Source organism: Psittacula echo, assembly GCF_963264785.1.
Source record: "Psittacula echo genome assembly, chromosome: 15".
Lineage (NCBI taxonomy): Eukaryota > Metazoa > Chordata > Aves > Psittaciformes > Psittacidae > Psittacula > Psittacula echo.
In genome coordinates this window covers 6,518,654-6,539,302 of record NC_137751.1, presented here as the reverse complement: position 1 = coordinate 6,539,302, position 20,649 = coordinate 6,518,654, and the positions used below count along the sequence as shown (strand labels likewise).

The window sequence follows — 20,649 nt, the reverse complement described above, 5'->3', positions numbered from 1 at the left end:
CAGGCCTTGCAGCCATCACCTTCCCTGCTAACTCCAGGCTGCTCTTAGGTTTTTCCTCCTTTATTCCCAGTTTAGCTTAGATCCCGTTTCCTGAAGACTGCACCTTGGCGGAAGGAGAAGCCGGGTAAGTGGATATGGAAGGGTTGGAGGTGTCGTGTTGGGTTGGGAGTATGAGGGGAAAGCCATGACCATGGCATGGGGAGGTCGGGATTAGCTGGGATGAGGCATGCGGAGCCTTCTTCCAGGCAGGAACAGGGATGAAGCAGGGTACCCAGAGCAATGGCTGGTCCTGGGGGTGATTGAGGCATAGGAAGAGGTGAACTCCCTCATTAATGAGATTAACGATAGGGTTAATTAACCATTGCGGTCGCAGTGTTTAATTGACTTTGCCCCCCCCCACAACACCCAGTGCAGCGGGCACCGCCAGGGGGCGACACGGCGCGGCGCTCCCTCCCTTATCCCTTCCGGCGCATGCGTAGGGGGCGGGCCCGGCGGGTCCTTTGGCGGGCGGCGCGCGTGCGCGGGAGCGGCTGGCGCAGCCACCACGGCGAGAGCGGGCGGCGGCGAGCGGCGGGGCCGGCACGGGCACAGCGGCGGCGGCGCCATGAGGCCCGGGCAGGGGCACCGAGAGTAAGTCCCGGCTGCGGCGGGGCGGGAGCGGCCGCCGCCTCCTCACCGGGGTGGCGGGACCGGCGCGGCCCACACCCCCCCCCATTGTCCTTCCCCGGTGTCCCCTCCCCCCACAGCGTGAGGTGCTCCCGCTGTCGTGACCCCCCCCCCCGTCGCGACAGCGCCTCCCGGAGTTCACCCGCCCTCCCCCTCCCCGGGGGGTGGCTCTTCCGCTCAGTCCGGTGCTGCCCCCCCCCCCCCCGCCTCGGGTCGTCCTTGTGAGGGGCCGGGGGGAGCCCGGGCAGGCCCCTCTGCACCCCCGACACTGCGAATGCCTGCCCCCCGCTAGCGAATACACAGCGGGAATCGCGATAATACCTCATCAGTCACGACAGAGAAGTGCCTTCAGGAAGCAGGGGGGATTGCGGTCGCAGTGCGTGCGGATCCTTTGTGTAATTCCTCCCCAAGAAAAAGTGTCTGTTCGCCAGAGGTATCCGTAACAAACCACGGGGCGCTTTGATCCCCCCCAGCCATGTGTTTGGAGGAGAGCCGCGGAGCTCGAGTTCCCTCTTTGCAGCCCTTTTACTGAGCACAGTACTTGGGATGCTGTGGGTTGTGCGGTGTGTGAGCTTCCACAGCGGCACCTGCGAGGGCTTATGGACATCCTCCATCCTCCTCCCGCATCGCCTCCCACTGCTCGGTACCAGTTTTAGGGTAGATCACAAGCGCAGGCTGGGTTAGGTCAGTGGTAATTCATCCCATTCACTTCTTACCGCAGCCCTTCCTCTCCTTGTACCACATCAAGAAAACACAAGTTTATTCGGCAAACTTTTCTTTGCAGCAGTACTTCCTTAGCTGCGTGTTGCACAAACCCTGCTCTTTGTTGCACGGGGATGAGGTTGGCTTCCCGAGTGATGTCATTTGTGCTGGCGATGACTTTGTGATTGAATAAATCCTAGCAGGCTCCGTGGTTCTGTGCATGTGTGTGCGCTGGAGAAACTTCATCTGATGCAGCCGCGGGGAAGATTCTGTGAGCGGAGCGGAGCCGGCAGTAAGGGAACACAGTGATGGCAGTTGCTTTTCCCCTTCAGCGCGTGTATTTCTGCTCATGACTTTTTTGCACCTAAAGAATTTGAACTTGTTGGAGTCCTTTCATTGAAGTGAATGCATAAAGCAGTGGGAAAGATGCTGTTGAAGCATATTGGAGGTGAGAGCAGGCTCTGGCAGCCAGCAGCCTGGGGAGTGGAGGATGTAAGGGGAGCATTCAGGTCTTGGAAAGCCAGTCCAGAGGGTCTCAAAACTCAGGGAGGGGAAAAGCAGCAGCAAGAGAAAGCAAGAAGCAAATTAACTGGTAATTTTTTAGCGCATGAAGGTTCTGATCAAGAGCAAGCATCAGAACAGAGGGTAAGATTTGCAATAAATACAGGATCTGAGCCGTCAGGGAAGAATGATCCCTTAAAGAAAGTCTGTTTATTATTTTTGATATGATATTTACAGTGAGCAGAATTTCTGAGGTGAAGAAATTGGAGACTGACCCTTTCCTAGGACAGTCACAGGAGCTGGAGGATGGGTTGATGAACAGGCTGATGATTTACAAGCATGGCTTCAGATATTCTCAGTATTCGTCAACTATTTTAAGAAGCCATATTGAGTTCAAGCCCAGCCAGCCTGAGAGTCTGGAGAGAGGAAACAGGAGCAGGAATTAAGCAAAAATAGAGAAATCTGACATAATGGATGACAAGGGAGAAGATGATTGCTGAAAAATGCCGGCACGCTCCCTGTTCCTTCGTGCTTGCTCTGTGTGTGTGTGCGTTGTGTTACACAGCTTTGGAAGTGTAAAAAGGAAAAGGGAAAAGAAGATGCTGAGATAAAAGAAAAGGCAGGTGCTTAAATTCTGTTAAGGATCAGCTTTGATACTGACAGTAAGTAGTGACCTTACTTGCCGCTCCCTCTCTGTCATTTCCTGAGCTTCTCAATTGAATAAATAACGGGCTTAGCACCAAACAAATACCATTTAATAAGATGGTATTTTTGTTCCCTCTCTCGCTTCACATTTGCAAACAGATTCACACTTTTTCTGCTTGAGCACAGCCTCGGGTGCTATTTCTGTTAATAACGTTAAAAAATAAGTTGGAGAATGGCCACATAGTATTGAGGTTTTTTTTCCTCTCCAAATGTAAAATTAAGGAACCCTTATGTTCCCTGTAACTTGGATATTTGCCTTCATTTAAGTCTTATTTGTATTTGTTTCAAGTTGTCATCTGATAGATAAGCTTTTAGATCTACATGTGCTTCTGGGAACTGTAAGTAGATCAAGAGGCGAAGAAAGGATTTAGTCAAGGACTGAAGTATCTCTGCTTGCCAGAGATGCAGACTGCTGTATGATGTACAGGAGCCTCATCTCGTATCCTCACCTGCACTTGCGGGATATGGAATAGAAACTTGTATAGTTTCCTCTCCAGTGCAGTAGTTTTTCACCTTGGTTTGTCCGTTCATCTTTATTCTGCTTTGGTTTTGACCTGAACTGACACACAGAGATGGGGAGAGGAAGAAGTAGAGGTGGTTGCCCTGATTGCCACCCCCTCAAAGTCTCTATCACGGAAACATGTTGTATCCTGTATATTGCTGGCTTGCTCATCTTCAGTGAGTGGACTTGCTGATTTATGGAGATGGAAGATGAAGTAATGTCCATTCTGCATTTCTCTAAAGCTTGGTAGCTCCTAGGATTCTGGGATTTATGGAATTATTAAAGACACCACTGAGAGCATAGCCACAACCTGACTTGCTTGATTTATTTAACAGATGATCAGAACTTTCACATAATTGCTTTAAGAACATGTAGTTCACTGAAATACTACACCCAGCAGTGGAGTAGCAGGTCACTCCCTCACGTTGTAGACTTAACAGAGGCCTGCTGACTCCTCTGAAGCTCTTTATGGGGTAAGATGCTCCTGAAGATGAGTAAAAGCTTCAGCGTTTTCCTCATGGAATGTATCATCCCACCACTCCCAATTTTCAGCATTTAAAACATTTCCAAACTGGGAAGTTAAGTGAATAATTCAAATTCTTACTCCTTGTGTGCTATTCCATATTCCCACTTTCCCGTTGTATTCTGGGGCTCCTATTAAAACCATAACCATAACGGTCTTGGAACAGTTTTTCTTTCAATTGCAGATCCTTAGTTTGAATATGAATGCTGAAAGGAGTTTTGTCACACTCTTCATCTTTTTTCTTCCCCCAAAAAATTGCTTTCCAACTACTGATTCAGCTGCTCAGGAACATTGCTTCTGAAAAGGCATTCTGCTGACTGGCATCCAGAACGGTCGGCTTTTGCTTTGTCCAAAAATACTTTGCCAAGGGATTGTATTCCTCAAAAGCTGCTGGTTTCCTGTTTTTAGTGGTTTTGGTGATCTAACTGAGGTTAGCTATAAGGCAGAAGCTCTTCCCTGTGAGGGTGCTGAGGCGCTGGCCCAGGGTGCCCAGAGAAGCTGTGGCTGCCCCATCCCTGGCAGTGTTCAAGGCCAGGTTGGACACAGGGGCTTGGAGCAAGCTGCTCTAGTGGAAGGTGTCCCTGCCTGTGGCAGGGGTTGGAACTGGATGAGCTTTAAGGTCCTTTCCAACCCAAACCATTTTATGATTCTATGATTTAAATGAGCACTTAAAACCTAACAGTGGTGATGGCCCATGGCTGATCTGGCTTCATAGAATCTGCCGACCCCTCTTCCTTAATTCAGTACATTCTCTCTGGGTGTCTCTTCATGTCTCCCCACTCATTTTGTATTTGATTTGCTGTTGCTAGAATTATTCTCCCCCTGCGCTCAAGGATTATGCATAGTTTACATATTCCCATTGCTTAACTTATTTATACTGTGTTTGAAGCTTAGTCCAATTTTCCAGGGTTTGTGAAGAAAATGGTGATATTTCAGGGTTGGAATCATTTCACAAGGAAGTTTGGCTGCAGTCTGGCTTTGGTATGGAATAACAGGGGTGTAACAGGGGTGGGATTGGGAGAGATTTTTTAATGGAAGTTTTCAAGTCCCATACAGTGCTTCTGATCTGCTGAATGTTGTTGTGTGTGGAGCAGTTGAGTTGAACGTCTGGATTATTGATGTATTTAGAGATAACTGAGCTGCTCCAAGCTTCTAAATGAATGGATTGATGGATGTACTATAGGGAAATGTGTTAGAAAACAGGTTTTCTGTAAATACAATGCATTGGTGAGATACTTCTAAGTAAAATTCTGTTGAATTAGGTCCTGCCTCCATTGTGAACGGGCTCTGTAGCATCAGTGTGCAGTAAGTAAGAAAGGTTTGTAATTTCTTACGATGTCTGTAGTAATGTGATACAGAAAAGGTGAACCATGAAAGTGAAGCTATTTTTAGTCTTAAAAAAGAGGCAGAAATGATCCACCAAGTGACACGTTGCTGACGTCTGTAGTGCAGCCAACCCAGTTAAGGTGCTGTATATTGTTTCCAGTAGGATTCTGATTGTTTCTGATTTAGAAACCACATGAGAGCGAGTGGAAATGGGTGAAATGACATGTTCTGCTGTTCAAAGTGGATTTAGCATCCCCTTGTGTCATTCCACTTCTGCATGGGCAATCTCCCTGCCCTGTGCTCCTCAGCTAAGATGTCAGCCACCCACAGCCTTCCCAGGTGATTTCTTCCTATCTGGTGGGTTTGGGCTTTCTGGTGGAGAAGAAATAGTTGCTGCTATAGCAAAAACAATGGAAAAGGGGAAAAAAAGCATCTTTTTACTTGCTGAAATATCGCACAAGTCAATGCTCAGTGCTGTGGAGGGTTTTTATTCCCATTTCCTGACCTAAGCATATCCTTTGCTGTATCCTGCTGTCCCTCTTCTTGCTTCCACATATTAAACTTGGAGCGTGTGTTTTAGAGCACTCACATATCACAGTCCTGCCCTTTCCTGTGTCTGTTGTCTTGTCACTCATTCTGTTGCTTTCCATAGGCACTTTCTGCATGCAAGAATGCTTTGAAAACTATCATATGATTACCATATGATTACCTGAGCCCATACCATGTGTATATATAGCTTAAATTCTGTTGGATAGAAATAGCATTGTATGAGCCTTTAAATAAGAAAATTACACAGATGCTCCCACTCTCCAAAGGAAACTTCCTCCTCTGCTCATCTTTTTTGGAATCTGGAATGGAAAAAGCATACATTTTCAACAGCTGGAATGGGGAGCCCTTCATGCCTACTTTATTGTTCTTCTCTTTATTGTTCTTGCTCTTGATTCATCCTGTTCTGTCAGTCTCTGTCTTCATTTTTTTTTGCTGTCTAAACTAGAGGAATATCACGTGCTTTGGCTTCATTGTGGACAGGAAAAGTCAGGTATTTCCTTGCCTTTATTTCTCTTCCAGCTCATCAGCCTGTTCTCATTCTGGGTTGGTTCATTTTTCTTCCAGCTTCTGCCTGGAATGGGTAATGTGTTCCTAGAGCTGGTAATTCATACATCCTCTGGCTTTAAATTGTTCACAGCTATGCTGAGCATTTGTGAATGAGCGTGGAGGAAAATCAATGTGAAAAGGCCAGAGCAGGCAAGGGAAAAGAGCTCTTCCAGCACCTTTTTCCTGGTCACGCCACTGCCTGGTTCTGAGCTTTCCTGTCTGTGAACTCTTCAGTGTTTAAATTTAGAAATGGCTTGTTTGGGAACAAGTCACTTTTAAGATCCTTTCCAGAAGATTTGTGTGTAATTTAATCCCTTTCAGGTTTGCTGCTCTGTTGCTCTGATCCGAATTTAGCTTGTTCTGCAAAGCTTTAGGTTGCTCTTTCTCCCTATCCCTCTCCCAGTATTATCTAGAAATTGGGGATTTTTTTCCTACTCAAAACTGCAGCAGCATTTACGAAGCTTTTTGTACCTTTCCTATTCCTTGTTTTTATTCTGTGACAAGGTAGAATCTTCAGAATGATTATTCTGTTAAAATAGCCTGAATGTTTAAAAATACAAATTCAATTTCTGTGAAGGACCTCATGAGTGATTCTAGAATCATAGAATCATAGAATAGTTAGGGTTGGAAAGGACCTTAAGATCATCAAGTTCCAACCCCCCTGCCATGGGCAGGGACACCTCACACTAAACCATGTCACCCAAGGCCTCATCCAGCCTGGCCTTGAACACCGCCAGGGATGGAGCATTCACAACCTCCCTGGGCAACCCATTCCAGTGCCTCACCACCCTTACAGTAAAGAACTTATCATTGAAACACTCCAGGAATGGAACGCATCTACTTTGGAAATGAGCCTGAATAATATATTTAATATTTCTGCTGTATATCCTCTCATATTTACTATTCATTTCCAACCCAGTTTAATATTTTACGGCATCTTCTTACAGATTATCAATGAAGTTGCCACTGAAGAACCCAAAAAAGGCTTCTCAAAATGTGTTAGTAAGACATAACATTGCAACCACTTCAATTTAAAGGAGGGAAGAATTAAGATTTTACATACTTCCATCTAGTGTGCGTGAGGGAAATTGCATCCACAGTTCAAATCCCAAACATTCTCCGAGCAATTCCAGTTGGCCAGGAGCCATCTCACCCGTTGGTCTTTGTTAAGCAGTTCCTGCTGATAAACTGTAGCATCCCCAAGCTGGCAGATTTTAGCACTTAAGTATTTATTGTGGCAGTAGCTTTGTGATGTCCATAAAATGGCGATGCAGGAGGCTTAAGAAAAATCACCTTTCACCATGTGATGCTCATCCTCTCCTTCAGTGTGTTCTGCTCTATTTACTTGACATTCTGTGCTGGGATTTCTGTTGCTTGATTTATGAATTATCGCTGTTGAAATAAAATTAAAGTGCCTGTTCAGTTATTTAAGAGCCAATTAAATCTGATTTTATTCTGAGGTAACATTTCCAGTGGAAAGTGCATAAAACACAGTCTGTGGAGGAAAGTTACGTCTAAAAATGTTTAGTGTTTGGGGTTTATAATCTGTGGTTTAGATGGCTTGGCTCGCTGAGTAAAACCCATTACAACCTCACAGCAGCGAGTTCAGATGGTAGAAGTTATTCTATGTAAGAAAACAAACCAGTTTTGGTGTTTTCAGTGATTCTGTATAGGTTCAGAAAGGTTCTTTTATTCAACCAAATTTCTTGCTTGCAATGCTTTTGGAGAAGTTATTTATACCAGCCTTTAGTGACTTTGAGAGGTAGAAACAATGGGTCTTGTGGGAGTAACAGGTCTCCAGTTGTGGGTTGTACTGTCTTGAGGGATCAGCATTTATATTCGTTGAGTTTCCAGTATCTGAATGTGCTGCTTGGTGTGAGGTCCCCACTCACAGGGGATGCTCAGGACGAGAAGCTTTGAGAAATGCAGCTCTGGACCCTCAAGTGGTTCCTGCAGGATGGACAGAGATGCATCATTTATTGCATGGTGTTGGGGGGCTGAGTTCACTCTTGACAATTCTGATGGGGCACAAATACACCGAAAAGCTAACAGTACCAGAAAACACCCTACCAAGCTTTGTGGTCCTCTATTATAGAGCAATAAATACAGCAAATGGAGGATGAGCAGGTACTTTTCATTAGGTGTGGCAATTAAAATATATCTCTTGATTGTGGCGTTTCTTGTTGAGGAAATGGCGATGCCAATTTAACACTGTTCATTATGTTTTCTATGGGCTGGGGGGTGCTGGCTGAGACTATTCTGATATTAAGGGCCTGGATTGCCTCATTTTTTATTAAAAATAAATCACATAGATGCAGATATAATTTTGTTTCTAACTAGACAAGCCTGCACTAGCCAGCTCTCAGGCTTGTGGCGTCTGTCTCCAACTAGATCACAGATACGGAGGAAATGATTTATTTTAGTTTCCAACGCTTAGATAAAACGCTGGTTTTGTGCAGATGGCACTGGAAGGATAGCACATAGCTCAGACAAATGTGTATAAAGCACCATGTATCTGTACCAGAATCCAAATCTTCGGTAATATTGAGATTTATACTACTATGGTACTAGCGTGGGGGTGGTTTTAGCATATAGAATTAGATACCGTGTGTAAAAGTTGGTGGGGTTGGTAAACTCCAGCCTGGCTGCTCCTTGCATCTTTGTGGGGTGCTTCCAGCTGCCCACCCTTCCCAGAACAGCTGCTGGGAATTGTCTGGTTCATACTGGAGAATGATTTGGGGTTCTTGGATGTTGAGAGCAGCGCAGAGCAGGAGCGTGAGGATGCTTGGCTTTATGGAGAGGGTTGGAGATGATGCAGGCGTTCGGGAGGTACCTGCTCCTCCATCAAAGGCTTTTATAAAACACTTTCATAGGTAAAGCAAATCCCAATAGCGGCACTAATTCTAAATAAATGTTTACTAAACACCATTAATGGATTTAAAATGTTTTTAGGAATAGTTATTAGTCCTTCAGTCGCGTATGGTGAAGGGAGTTTGGTCTCGATGGGGGGGCTGCCATTTTAATGCTTCCTGGCAGGAGGCCTATTTTGATCATGCAAATTAGGTTGGGAAAAGTAGGCTAAGCCATTAAAAAGTAGGAGAGATCATGAAATTTTAAATATTTAAGGTGACTGTTTTTCTAGTTACGAGCATTTTTGTTACCATCATTTACATATGTCACTTCATCTCCCTTAAATCTCGCATCCTCATCCCCTAACACTGACAACCTCAGTGCCTGTTGCTCTCGCATCCACTGCTCAAAATGGAAGTTGCAGTCCACTGACTATTTTATTCCCAGCAAGGTGCTTGGAAATACTGCCACGTGCTGTGTTTTGTTGTATAATTAGAAATGCAGATACAGGGTTTTTTCTGTTGTGCTGTGGTTAATTTTTTCCTATTCTGTTAACATTAATAGGGACTGAAGGTTAAACTTTGCTTTTGTAAACTCTGGGTGTTTGCAGGATGCTTATTGGCAAGGGGATTAATTCCAGCAGTGAGAAGGGGGAACGTGTGCACATGGGTGAGGGTAAGAGCCAGAAGACTGGATCCAGAGTGAAAAGACGCTGGAGTTCTCAGGATGATCTTCATGGGTTCCCCATCAGTTTCTGAACAAGAGGATGAGCTACTCACCAACAGAGGGACACAGGGTCCTATTGAGGATGTGGGGAAGAGCCCCCTGCTACCCTTCCTGGCCAGCACATGGATCCTGCAGGAACACTGCAGCCCATCCTTTGCATCCTGCTCCTCCAGCCAACGAGTGCATCGGCAAAATGACTGTCTGGGTGCCTGCCGGCTCGCAGGCTTCATTTAATCCTATTAATTTTTAATAGGAAATTAATATTAAGCTAGCATACTTCTAACATGACTTTGCCTGCGTGCAGAAATACCCCTTGATTTGTATTTGCTTTGGAGGAGAAAAGCGTTGGATCCTGCAGGAGCGAGGGAGCCAGAGCAGCATGGGGCTTTGAGCAGGGGCACACATCTTTGTAGGGCTATCACCTTCAGCTAATACAGTAGTAATGCCCTGCTCTGCTTCAATGATCACAAATGTTGGTTGGATTTCGAATGTGTATCTCTCGAAGTAGCTCTCAGCAGCGGGGGGGTGTTTGTGGCTGTGCTGCTTGGATAAAGTGAGGGGAGATGGGGTTCTCCAGGTAAATGGGTGGAACAAGAGCATGGTGTGTCCATCAGCAGAGAGCTGACCTGACTGGTGCCTAGTGGAAAATGCCAGGAGTTGAATACCAATTTTATGAGGACTTCAGTAAATACTAATTGAGGTGGTTTAGGGTATTTTTAATTGCTGTTTTCACTAGGAGCTGATAAAGCAAAGTTGTGCTGGAGATGGAGGGTTTATACGCAGCCACCCAACTGTGGCTTTACCACGGTTGATGTTCTGCAGCCTCCAAAACAGTAAACTTGAAACAGGAAGGTCTGCTCTGTGAGCTGATGCTATCTTTCTCATTAAGGTAGATTCTGGGAAAATAAGCTGCATTCCTTAGCTCTTGCAAGCCTTTTTAATTGTTTTTTCTCACAACCTTAACCTGATCTTATCACATCAATAATTGTTGCATCATATTTGCTTTATTCTCTGTACTAGGAAGTCAGGTAATTGCTTTATACCTTTTAATGGGAAGTGTTTGAGAAGCCTGTTACCTCTGACATGAGCAGTGCAGCCACTATTGCAACACTTGCATTATTTCTCTTCCTTTTCTGCAGCTCCATGGGCAGCAGGTAGGAGAAAGGAGGCACAAGTGGCCAGCAGCTTGTCTAGAATTGAGTAGCAGCCATGAAGTTACTCAGTGGTTTAGACTCCATCATAAAAGTAAAGCTGCCAGCTCTGATGTGTCTTGTGTTTAGGTGCATCTCATCTGCAGTAATATTCAGCCAGACTTTCCTTATGAAGTAGTATTGTAGGGTATTAATTATTCATAGTCAGTTTAATTCTTCTTTCTTGCATATTTAATTGTAATAGCATGCTGTATGTCACAGTGATTTCCCAGAAGAACTGTACACCAAAGGAAAACCATTCAGGTAGAGAGTCTTAAATATGTCCGTGCTAATCTTTGTTGTTTAATCTTGGAGCAGAGCAGGATATCATCAGATGTTTCTTGCAGGGAAACAATTATGCAAAATCATGATTTTGCTTAACCTTTTCAGCTTAACTCTTCAAGCTGGGGTAGCTGATTTGATTTTCCCTCATGACATTGACTTGCTCATTTAATGAGGGGAAAAAACACTTAATGGGAGGGAGGACGTGACTTTTGTTTTCTCCTCTGAAGGGGGGAACCTCTCTCAAAGACATTGGAAGTGCCAATCGATTCCTTCCAGAAGATGAAGGAAGGGAATAAGATTTTTATTGAGTTCTTTGCAGTGATCAGAATAGCAATGCCAAGCGCTTGTGTGATTAAGATTTTAGTTTTTAACAACTAGGATGGGCTCTTAGTGCTCTGTGCGAGAAGGTATTGGAGGCACAGGAACTGCAGATGCATTTGCAATTTGATTTGCATCGTCCTCGTTCTAGAGCTGCTCCAGGCTTGCATGGGACTCGGTGAAACCGAATCCCTCGTGTTTGGGGGCAGGATTGTTCTCTGAGATTTCCTGTAGGAGTTTAAACTTCTGAAAAATCTGTTTACAATGTGTCTGAACCAGAGGGTAGAGGACACAGTAGAGACTGTTATCTGTTTACTGCTCAGATAAGGAGGTGGAATAGATTGCTGGCCTGTTTCTGAACTCTGCTTAATGAATGGTTGCTAGGCAAATTGCATCTCAATCAGCTTAATCCTCAAGATGTCATTTACAGGTCTGCTCTTTGTGAGGGCCAGAACCGTGTGCTTTCAAATTGCACAGACCAGAAACTGCTAGCAAAGCAGCTTAGAATAGCTTGCTCAAAAATTCGGTGTACATGTGTTGCTGAGCTGCCCAATTTCAAGTGCCTGTTGTCGCATGGCCATACGCTAGATGAGACGCTTGGTGATAGACAGGAGGCAGCAGCATCCGTAGCAGCATTCCTGGATCAGCACAGCACACACACATCATAACGTTTTGGCACTGGATGAACGTGAAAGAAAACGTTTCTAAATGGGGACTGCACTGCTGACATGAGGAAAGGTATTTCTGTTTTGGCTGAGTTTGCTCAGAGCCAGGTGGGATTTTGGGGTGTAGATGCGGGATGTGATTAACTTTGGCAAACAGGTGAATATGGGAGGTGGTGGTACCTGGCACAGGCTGGCCTTGGTGAGAGATCTCTGATGGGGAGAGGGCTGGTTGGTTGAAGGCTGCAGCCTGCCTCTGAACTGGTGGACTTTCTCCTGCAGCATCAGGAGAGAGGCAGTTAATTGCGTGTGCTGGTATGTGTGTTGCCCACATACATTAGGCTCGTGATTTAGTCCAAAGGAAAAAGTTTCCCAACACAGTTAAGCTTTAACAGTCTCTCTGGGAAGAAAGATAACGAGATACTTGATTTTATTAGTTTTCCATGACAGAGATTAATTATGTTGCAGGCAGAGAGCATTGTTCTTTGCATGGCTACACCTTCCTATCCTCTGAAGTACATCCTCTACCAATGCTATGTGTCATGACACTATAAATGCAAACTGGGAAAGATTGGACTTGTTGAATGCTGAAACCATTTTAGAACTGCTTATGGTCACTGTGTGCTGATATGAAATGTGCTTCACATGGCACGGTTATTTAAAGTGGAGGTGAAAGCATAGTCTGAACTTTGCAGTGCTTGTATAGTTTGGATGTGTGCAGCTTTTGTGTTAGTCAGAAATATTGTTAGAATTTTAGGAAAAGATGGGATTAAAATGTTGAGGGCCTCTCCAAATAAAAGCATAAATAAAATATTCCACCTTAGTCACCAGCAGAAATGACGGTGGTGCTTGCATCTTGACGCTGTAAATGGGAAGAGGACTGTGGAACAGAAGACTTTGTGATCAGAGAGTGCTTTTCATGCAAATGAAGATTTTATTACACGCTGCTGAATCAGGGGCTTGTGTAGCGAGAACAGCACAGAAGTGATAAGATCACTCTGCCAGAGCTTGAAATTTTGCCCAGCATGTCTTTCAGATCGCTGAAACGGGCAAGAAACCCTCTTGTTAAGGGCACAGCAGTAACTGATAGAATATTTGGGGGCAGAGCTTTTTCTTCACGGTACAGTCTGTCTGCAGTGACCTGCCACGTGTCCACAGCCCTGATGTCAAAGCAATGAGGAACTGCAACCTGTAGATGACCCTCCAAGGCAGCAGAGTCAAAAAGCTCTGGTTCCTGATGGGATCCCAGGGCTGCTCTTCCTCAGATGGGTGCAGAATCTCCTGCTGCAAGCTGGGAGCCCTTAGCATTGATTAGAGCAGAGTTGTCCATCCTTTTGTCTGCTATATCCTGTGTTGCCTGTTTCCCAGTCATGCCAAGTGTTTTGCTGTGGAGGGCACCCATCCAGGACCAGCTCTGTTGGTTTTCCTTTTGTATTTGTTAGCTGGTATCATCTTCCCAATGTCCTCCTTTCATGCATAGAACCGGTTTGGCTTACTAGGGGCTCTTGTTGCCAACAGGTGAATGGATCTGTGTAGTGGAATAGGCACCTAAATCTTCCCCTGCAGATGGGTAGTGTTCAGCATCCTGATGTGACCTTGGTAAAAGTTCTCGGGTGTGTTACTTTCCCTCTTTATTTATCTCTCCTCCTGTGTAGCAGCTTTCTTTACATCTGAGCTATTGGAAATCTGTCTTGTCTTCCTCTCTCCAGAGACACTGTCAGCCCAAGCTACTTAGATTGACGCCTGAATATTCTGCTTTTGCACAATCAGGAAGCATTCAGTGAAGTAGTAAGAGGAGAAGAAAGTTGAAGATTTAGGACTGACATTTTTATAGACGCTTTTCAGTCCATGATTTTGAATAGTCTTGGGGAGGAAGGTCAAAGGCTTCCTCCACATGGGATGCCCACATATGTGTGTGCTGAGCATCCATCAAAGCATATAGCACAGGGGAGAAACATGCTTAAGTGCCATCAGACTGCAGCGTGAAGCTCTTCATATTTCAAATTCTCATATGAAGAGTCTAGGAGTAAAATCTAATCCTGCACATTCCTGGAGAGTTTCGGAGCAGCAGGATGGAACCTTTTCCCTGTTTTTTCTCATGCAAATGATGGGAAGGATTATGGAGTGTTTGAAATCTGGTTTATACTGGCTTCTGAATTTCATTTAAAATAAACATCTGGAGGGCTTTTTGATCTCCTGTGCAAGACTGTTGTCTGCCTCACTCCTTAAAATGACTTCTGCTTAATTTCTAGTGAAAGGCAAAGACCTCAGTCCTTTCGGCCCAGAGGCCATCTGAATGGTTCACCTTCTGCAGTCAGGAATTTCCAGGAGCACACAGCCTATCCCGCAGGTATTCTACATCTTTGCTCCTGGAGAGCGTGGCAGCGATAGGTATCTCTTTCTCCTGTGCTGCTACTTAGGATCTGCAAGGCTGCTACCTGTAGTGTAGCTTGTACTTCCTCAAAGCCTCATTCTCTCAGTGCTGAGCACGTATCCAAGTGGATGCTCCATTAGAGAATAGCATTCCTGTCCCTTTGCAGCTTGAAGTCCAAAGCCCTCATCTGGAAGATTGCCACTGTTTGCCTTCATCCCACAGTCAGATCAGTGGAGCAGTGTCCCAGAGGGAGTAATGTTATTTATTCAAATAGCCATTACATTTGGAGTATGTTTTCTCTTATTTGACAGGAGCTCACTCCTCTACTCTTCACTGGAGACTGAAAATGTGTGCCTATGGTGAGAGCGCTGGATATGTGCTTCCTCTGTCTTTCTGGCTTTGAAATGGGTTCCTGTTGCTCTTTGGCAGACCTTGAAGCAGCCGTCTGTGGAAGCAGCTTATTCAGAGCGAGAGTGACTTTACTTCTTTGTTTTCTCTCTCTATTTATGTCTGTATAGGATCAGCTGGTCCCACATTATGTGTGAAGTAGTTAAATTTTAGCCTGCATCTGTAGGATGTGATTTCTTCCCCCTCTCCTCCAGTCCCTTTGATCAAATCAAATACAAATGCAGCGCTTTCATTTCTAGTTTTGTAGTTTCAAAGACAATCTCGTGACATGCTCTAGCAGTCTGGACCCGAGTCTTTTGCCTTAGTCCAAAGGCACACTGTGTCTTGCGCCTTTCTCTGTATCAGCAGTTGCAATCTGCATTGGCTTTTATCTGTATCAAAAGACAAATGGAAGAGAGCAAGACACTGCAGGAATGGGAAACAGACTTACATGTGCAGTGGGAATATGTAAGCCTTAGATTCAGTCTGCCACATGGAGTACAGACCAGTTTCTGCATTGGAAATCTGTAGCCTCTACTCCCAGAAACGTGAATTTAGATTTTAGGCTTTGAAGGCTGGTTAATCCCACATAAATTTTCCTGTGATGTCAACCCTTTCCTTCTAAATACTGGTTGGTTTGGGGTTGTTTTGCATATGTCAACTATACAAAGCAACGCAATTTGAGAAACGAGCATTCAAACACTCTGTAAGCACTTTATTTTTGTCTGCTTTGTGAGCAGCTGAACACATGTCCAGGCTGAAATACACTGAGCTGCTGCTTCCCAGCAGTGAGGCAGCTCCCAACCACGCAGAACTTGGAACTCTGTCCAGTATCCTGAAAAAGCACTCCTAATCTCCATCCTAGCAAAGCACATCTGCACATCTCCTGCTCGACTGCATCCCCAGGGAAAGGATCCCAGCTAAGCCATGTTAAATCATACCCAGTTTCTCAGTGAGATGAGATGGTCGCTGTCATCCCGATGGAGATCCGCGCTGTGTCTGGTGGCATTTGTAATGTCACAGTACGTGGTGCCTCTTCAGTGGTAGTGCTCAAAGCAGAGTGTGTTTCTCTCTGCACTAAGGAGTCAGATTCAGCTATTCAAAGCAAGTTGATAAATTGCTTTTCATTAAGTGTCTGAGCGCCAAGGGGTTTGGTGTGTGTTCCAAGGAAAAAAATACATTAATTACACCTTCTGTGGAGCATTTATCAATCACACAGTTATAAACAGTGCTAATGCAGTTAATTGAAGGTAGGAAAATTTACCTTTTGAATTTGGTGACTATAGCAATTCCATGGTTGGAAAGACAAATTGCCTGGAAGTTAAAATCAAGCAATACTTCGGGGATTGCCTGAGTAACCGTGTCTCGCACGGTGATCGCAGGGGCTGTGCTGCCCTTTAGCGTGAGATGCTCTCTGGAGTTCAGGGCTGTTACAGGCCAAGTTATCAGGAGCTCAGCCTTCATGTGGGTGGGTTTGTGCTGGGTTTGCTGTTGGGCTGTGGTAGCAGCATTTGTTCTCTTCTTGCCCACACAGCCAGGTTGTGTTTTCCATGCACAGGGATGTCTCACTGACTGTAGTACAGTTACAGCTGCCTCTTGTATCCTGTCTGTACAAGTTATGTATCTCTGTGTGTCTGGTGTTGGTTTGTTTTGGGGTTTCTTAAGAAAAAGGCAAGTGCAGAGGAGGAAGGATGGACAGAAGCAAACTGAAGTCTCCTGCTCACCCGTAGTCGGGAAAACTTACTGTGGAAAATAGAAGCCTTTTGTGTGTGTAAACTTTGGATGCAGGCAATGTGTTTGCAGCATCTGAAGGAATCAGTTGAGATCCCACTAAAGTGTTTTACCAGGTCTGCAGACAAAAATCTCTGGTGCTTGTGGTGCACAGAGGTTTTGAGAACATCTTGCACATTCGTGTTGCATTCCCTGTGGCTGTTTTGAAGTGCCAGCACTGCAGCTGGCCGGGTTTCATGCTTCTCAGGAAAGCACTGAGAACAGCAGAGACTTTTTATAGTAGCTCACAATTAATGTATTTCTTCTGTTGAGTTGTTATGAGATGGCCTTTACATTTCTTGGAGGACTGATAAGGACACTAGGTCTGGGTCAGGACAAGCCAGGGGGGCACCAGCACCTCATTTGGAAGGTTGGCAGGAAAACACTATCCCAGTGTCTGGTCCAGCTGTTCAGTATTCACCTGATGACTTGTATTTGCTGCTGGTGAAGGTTTTGTATGTGTCTTGCAGCTTCTGTTTGAGGTTCTTAGAATGCTTTTCATCTTTACAGTAGGCTGCACAATATCTCTTAAGTACAGAAGAAGGTCTTATCTTGCCCTTACAAATGGTAAAATGTGTATCTTAAGAGCTGATGTGTCCGTGGTCCAGCAGGAAGCTCTGGCACTGTGCAGTTAGACAGAGCTCTCCAGTTTTGTATCTTAAATACAAATTTGCTCCACTTGCTTTGTAAATGGGCTGTTAAAATTTCACTATAGGTGGGATCTTAATTCAGTATCCAAAGACCTAAATACCAAACCCAAGGAACCGTCAGTGTGATCGGACAGGTCAGAGTGGTACACACACATAACCAGTGCAAGCTGAAATCCATCCTCTGTGAGCTGCCCGCCTGTGTTCACAGCCACCAGCGCCCCTGGCCTGCAAGTGAGTCACTTCTTACTATTTTAATTAATATGCAAGTTCAGTTTTCTGTTTTGTATGAAGCCTCGTTCATTTTCTCTTCCCTTATTTGCAAATATTCCTCATTTTCAGGTGAATCTAATTTTAAAACTGGACTCAAAGCATGTTTTTCAGTATCTAACCAGTGTCTGGTTTGCTGTTCATGTGTTGCATAGAGGTGGAATTTGTTCAAAGTTAGCTCTGAAATAAAATGTGTATTTTTAATAATCAGCTTGCAATAAACAGGGAAAGATGGCTTCTTCCCTGCTCGGGGAACTGTCATAATCTGTGACTTCTAACGGTATTCTAGAAGGAAAAACTGTCATCCTGGTGTCATGTGCAGCCACAAGGATTTCTGTAAGTCATGATTAAGACTTTAATTCTGGGCTTTTACAGAGCAAGTGTGGAATGAGTGAAGATAATGGTGATCTGTGCAAAGCAGCCACTAGAGAGGGAACTATGTCGTGTTTCCTTTCCCCTTTGCCTAGCCTGCTGTTTGCTGCACTTAAGAACAGCTTCCTTTTCAGATCTGAGAAGGCGAGAAAGTTGAGAGGGAGGAATTCTGGCTGAGAGCAGCATGAGGAAGCTCACAGCTCTTGCATGTCCTTTGTGGCAAAGTAGAGCCCAAAATTATATCTTCGTGCTTCTTCCAGGCATCGAACATGTAGGAAAGGTGCACGTAATGCCAGTGTGGTGTGGGTTCTTGCTAAGGATGTTGAGGTTACAACTGCAGCCTCTCTGCTATGGGAAAGGGGTCAATGGGTATTTTGGTTTCTTATCACTTTAAGGCAGAAGGAAGTTGCATATGAGGATGGAGAATGTCTGTTGGTGGGAATGTCTGGTGCCTCCACTGGGGTATGTGTTAGCAGCATCCTGTAGTTTGGTAGTTGCTGGGCTGTGCTGGGTTGGATGGAAGTCGTCGCAGCTAACCTTAGTACCATGTGAAAACATGCACACTCGTATCTGTAAGTCTGTTTTGTATTTTATAGTAGCTGCTGTGATGTTATAGATGGTGCTGGAGCATAGAGGAAGAAGATGGGTTTAGTTTGCTCAAAAAGATGATGGATACTTTGAAGGAAGGAATGTTTTTTTTTGCACCTCTCAGTATCTTGTTGCAGAAAGTGGTATCTTCTATGAACCTTAAGTGATGGGTAGGGAATCTGTTTTGCATTTTGAAAGTACAAATGTAAGGCTAATACTCTGGGCACGTTATGATTTTGATTGCAGTGCTGTATCTACCTGGGCTCTGCTCATAACTGCTGTAGTTCAAGTGTAGCATCCTTTGCTCCCTCTCCTAAACAGCCGTGCAGAATTATGTACTGTGAAATGCAACTAACATACATTCCAGACCATTTCTTCATCCCTGTTTCCCACCAATGCAACATTAAAAACTTGGAAGTTACCATATAAAAGGAGAAAGAAAATTAAAGGTCAGAGTGCTTTAGTGTAGTAAAAATTCAGAGGAGGCAGATACAAAGCTATTCAAATCACTTCTGACTTCAGGCAGGTGGATTTTCCTATTTCTTGCATATGTTCCCATGGTAAAAGTAGTATCTCATCTGTCTCATAGCTGACCACTAGCATATGTGTTTCAAGCACAGCCAGAAAATACTCCTTTGAAGCTTTGGCCAGGCCCTGCAATCGTCCTGACTTGTCTTTTCTACATCTTTCCTTCACCTTTAGAAGCAGCCTGCAACACCTGGCAAGACCTACTTAGTGCCTGTGTTGTCTGTTGGCTCCTGCCAAGCTGCAGAATACAGAGTTAAATCTAAAAATAGGCTTAAAAAGAGGTGAGGGCTTTGAGCAAAGTAAAGTAAGCCACTGATGTGGGTCATGAAAGGGAATTGATGTCACTGGTTCTCTGTCGCAGCTTTCTTGAGCGAAGCAGATCTGTTCTGAGCTGTGAAAACGCAGAGGAGCCATAGTGAGCAAATGGCACTCAGGGCAGGGAGGGGTGGTTTGCTTCAGTTCTCCCCAAGAGACTGCCTGGAACATGACTTTGTAAGCCTGACGTGAGAAGCCAAGGTGGTATTGAATGCTCCACAAGTTCATTTATCTTCACGGTCTTCTTCCGAGGCAGAAAACTGTCACTCAACTGCTGTCCTTTTAACAAGGAGCAACTGTGGCATCAGGTGATTAAATGCTTCATCCCAAACTATGTCAGGAACCTGTGGTGAGCTGGATACATCCCTCAACCTCTTCTGTCACAGACTAGCCCATAATCAAGAGACCAGTCTTCTAACATAAATCTGGTCCAAAATAACCTTAAGCCTCTGTAAAAGGAGTTATGTGCAATTTCTGCCCGTTTCAGAGTGATTGTGTGGCTTCGGTAATGTTTGTTAAGTGCTTTGATATGCTTTGGTGAAGGGCAGAGTGTGAATAATTAAAATTGGAAGGAAGTTCTGAAGTAGTATGTGGGGATGACGACTGCTTTCTGGTCTGTTAGTTAACAAAAATGCAAACCATAAATGCACAAATCAGCAGGAATTCAGTTTAACGCTCCCTTCCCCCAGCCACCTGCATGGGCTGAGGAGAGAAAGCAGCTAATTGTCTGCTCTGCTGAGGAGATGAAAGAAGCTGGTCCTACAACAGGAAAGGCTATTGAACTGCATGAAGGTGGTAAATTATCAGCACTGAAAACCGAGTTGGTATCTTTATGTGCTCAAAAAGCACATTATTTGTGCTGCTCTTCGCAGCACCGGGGAGCTGATGAAACCAGCATCTCGTGACATGAATCTTATGTTTCAGGCCATGTAATTAAAGAGGTCAGTAAAACTGAAACTTGTTTTTGAAGCTTTGGGGAGTGTCGCAGGGTGTGTTTGGTGAGGACGGGCCCTCTTAATGGCTTTATCTTGGCCCAGCTAAAGCGCTGTTTGCAGAACTGCTGTGATTTGCTGTAAAAGCAGCCTCGTGTTTGTCCATTTTACTGCTAGCAGTTCCATTTGCAGAGTGCAGGCAGGAGCAGGCTGCTTGCCAGCAACAGCTTCATTCAGATTAGGGCTTTAGTTCAATTATGTCCAATTAACTTTTATTGCAGATAGCAGTGATAATTACTTGCGAGTCAATTTTTTGGCTGTGGTTATCCCAAGGCTAAAGTCTGAGCTTGATGGATTTTAATAACTGAAGTGACGTATCGCTTTTCCTCTTTTTTCCTTCTTCTTTAGGCCTCAA

The 20,649-nt window shown here is 44.7% G+C and overlaps 1 protein-coding gene across 7 annotated transcripts in view; it reads left to right on the top strand.

Moving 5' to 3' along the window:
- Positions 1-501: 501 nt before the first annotated feature.
- Positions 502-20,649, top strand: part of FAM222B (family with sequence similarity 222 member B) — a 36,974-nt gene continuing 16,826 nt past the window's right edge. For 4 of the 7 annotated variants that reach the window (XR_013958040.1, XR_013958041.1, XR_013958042.1 and 1 more), the window contains exon 1: positions 502-630. Coding sequence is in view for 1 of the 7 variants with exons in the window: in XM_080629820.1 (XP_080485946.1) it covers positions 18,428-18,443 (16 nt within the window). In the remaining 6 variants the exon portion in view is untranslated. Of the gene's footprint in view, positions 631-18,309; positions 18,444-20,649 lie in introns of those variants that run through there. The other 3 variants (XM_080629821.1, XM_080629818.1, XM_080629820.1) reach the window with 3 other exon arrangements.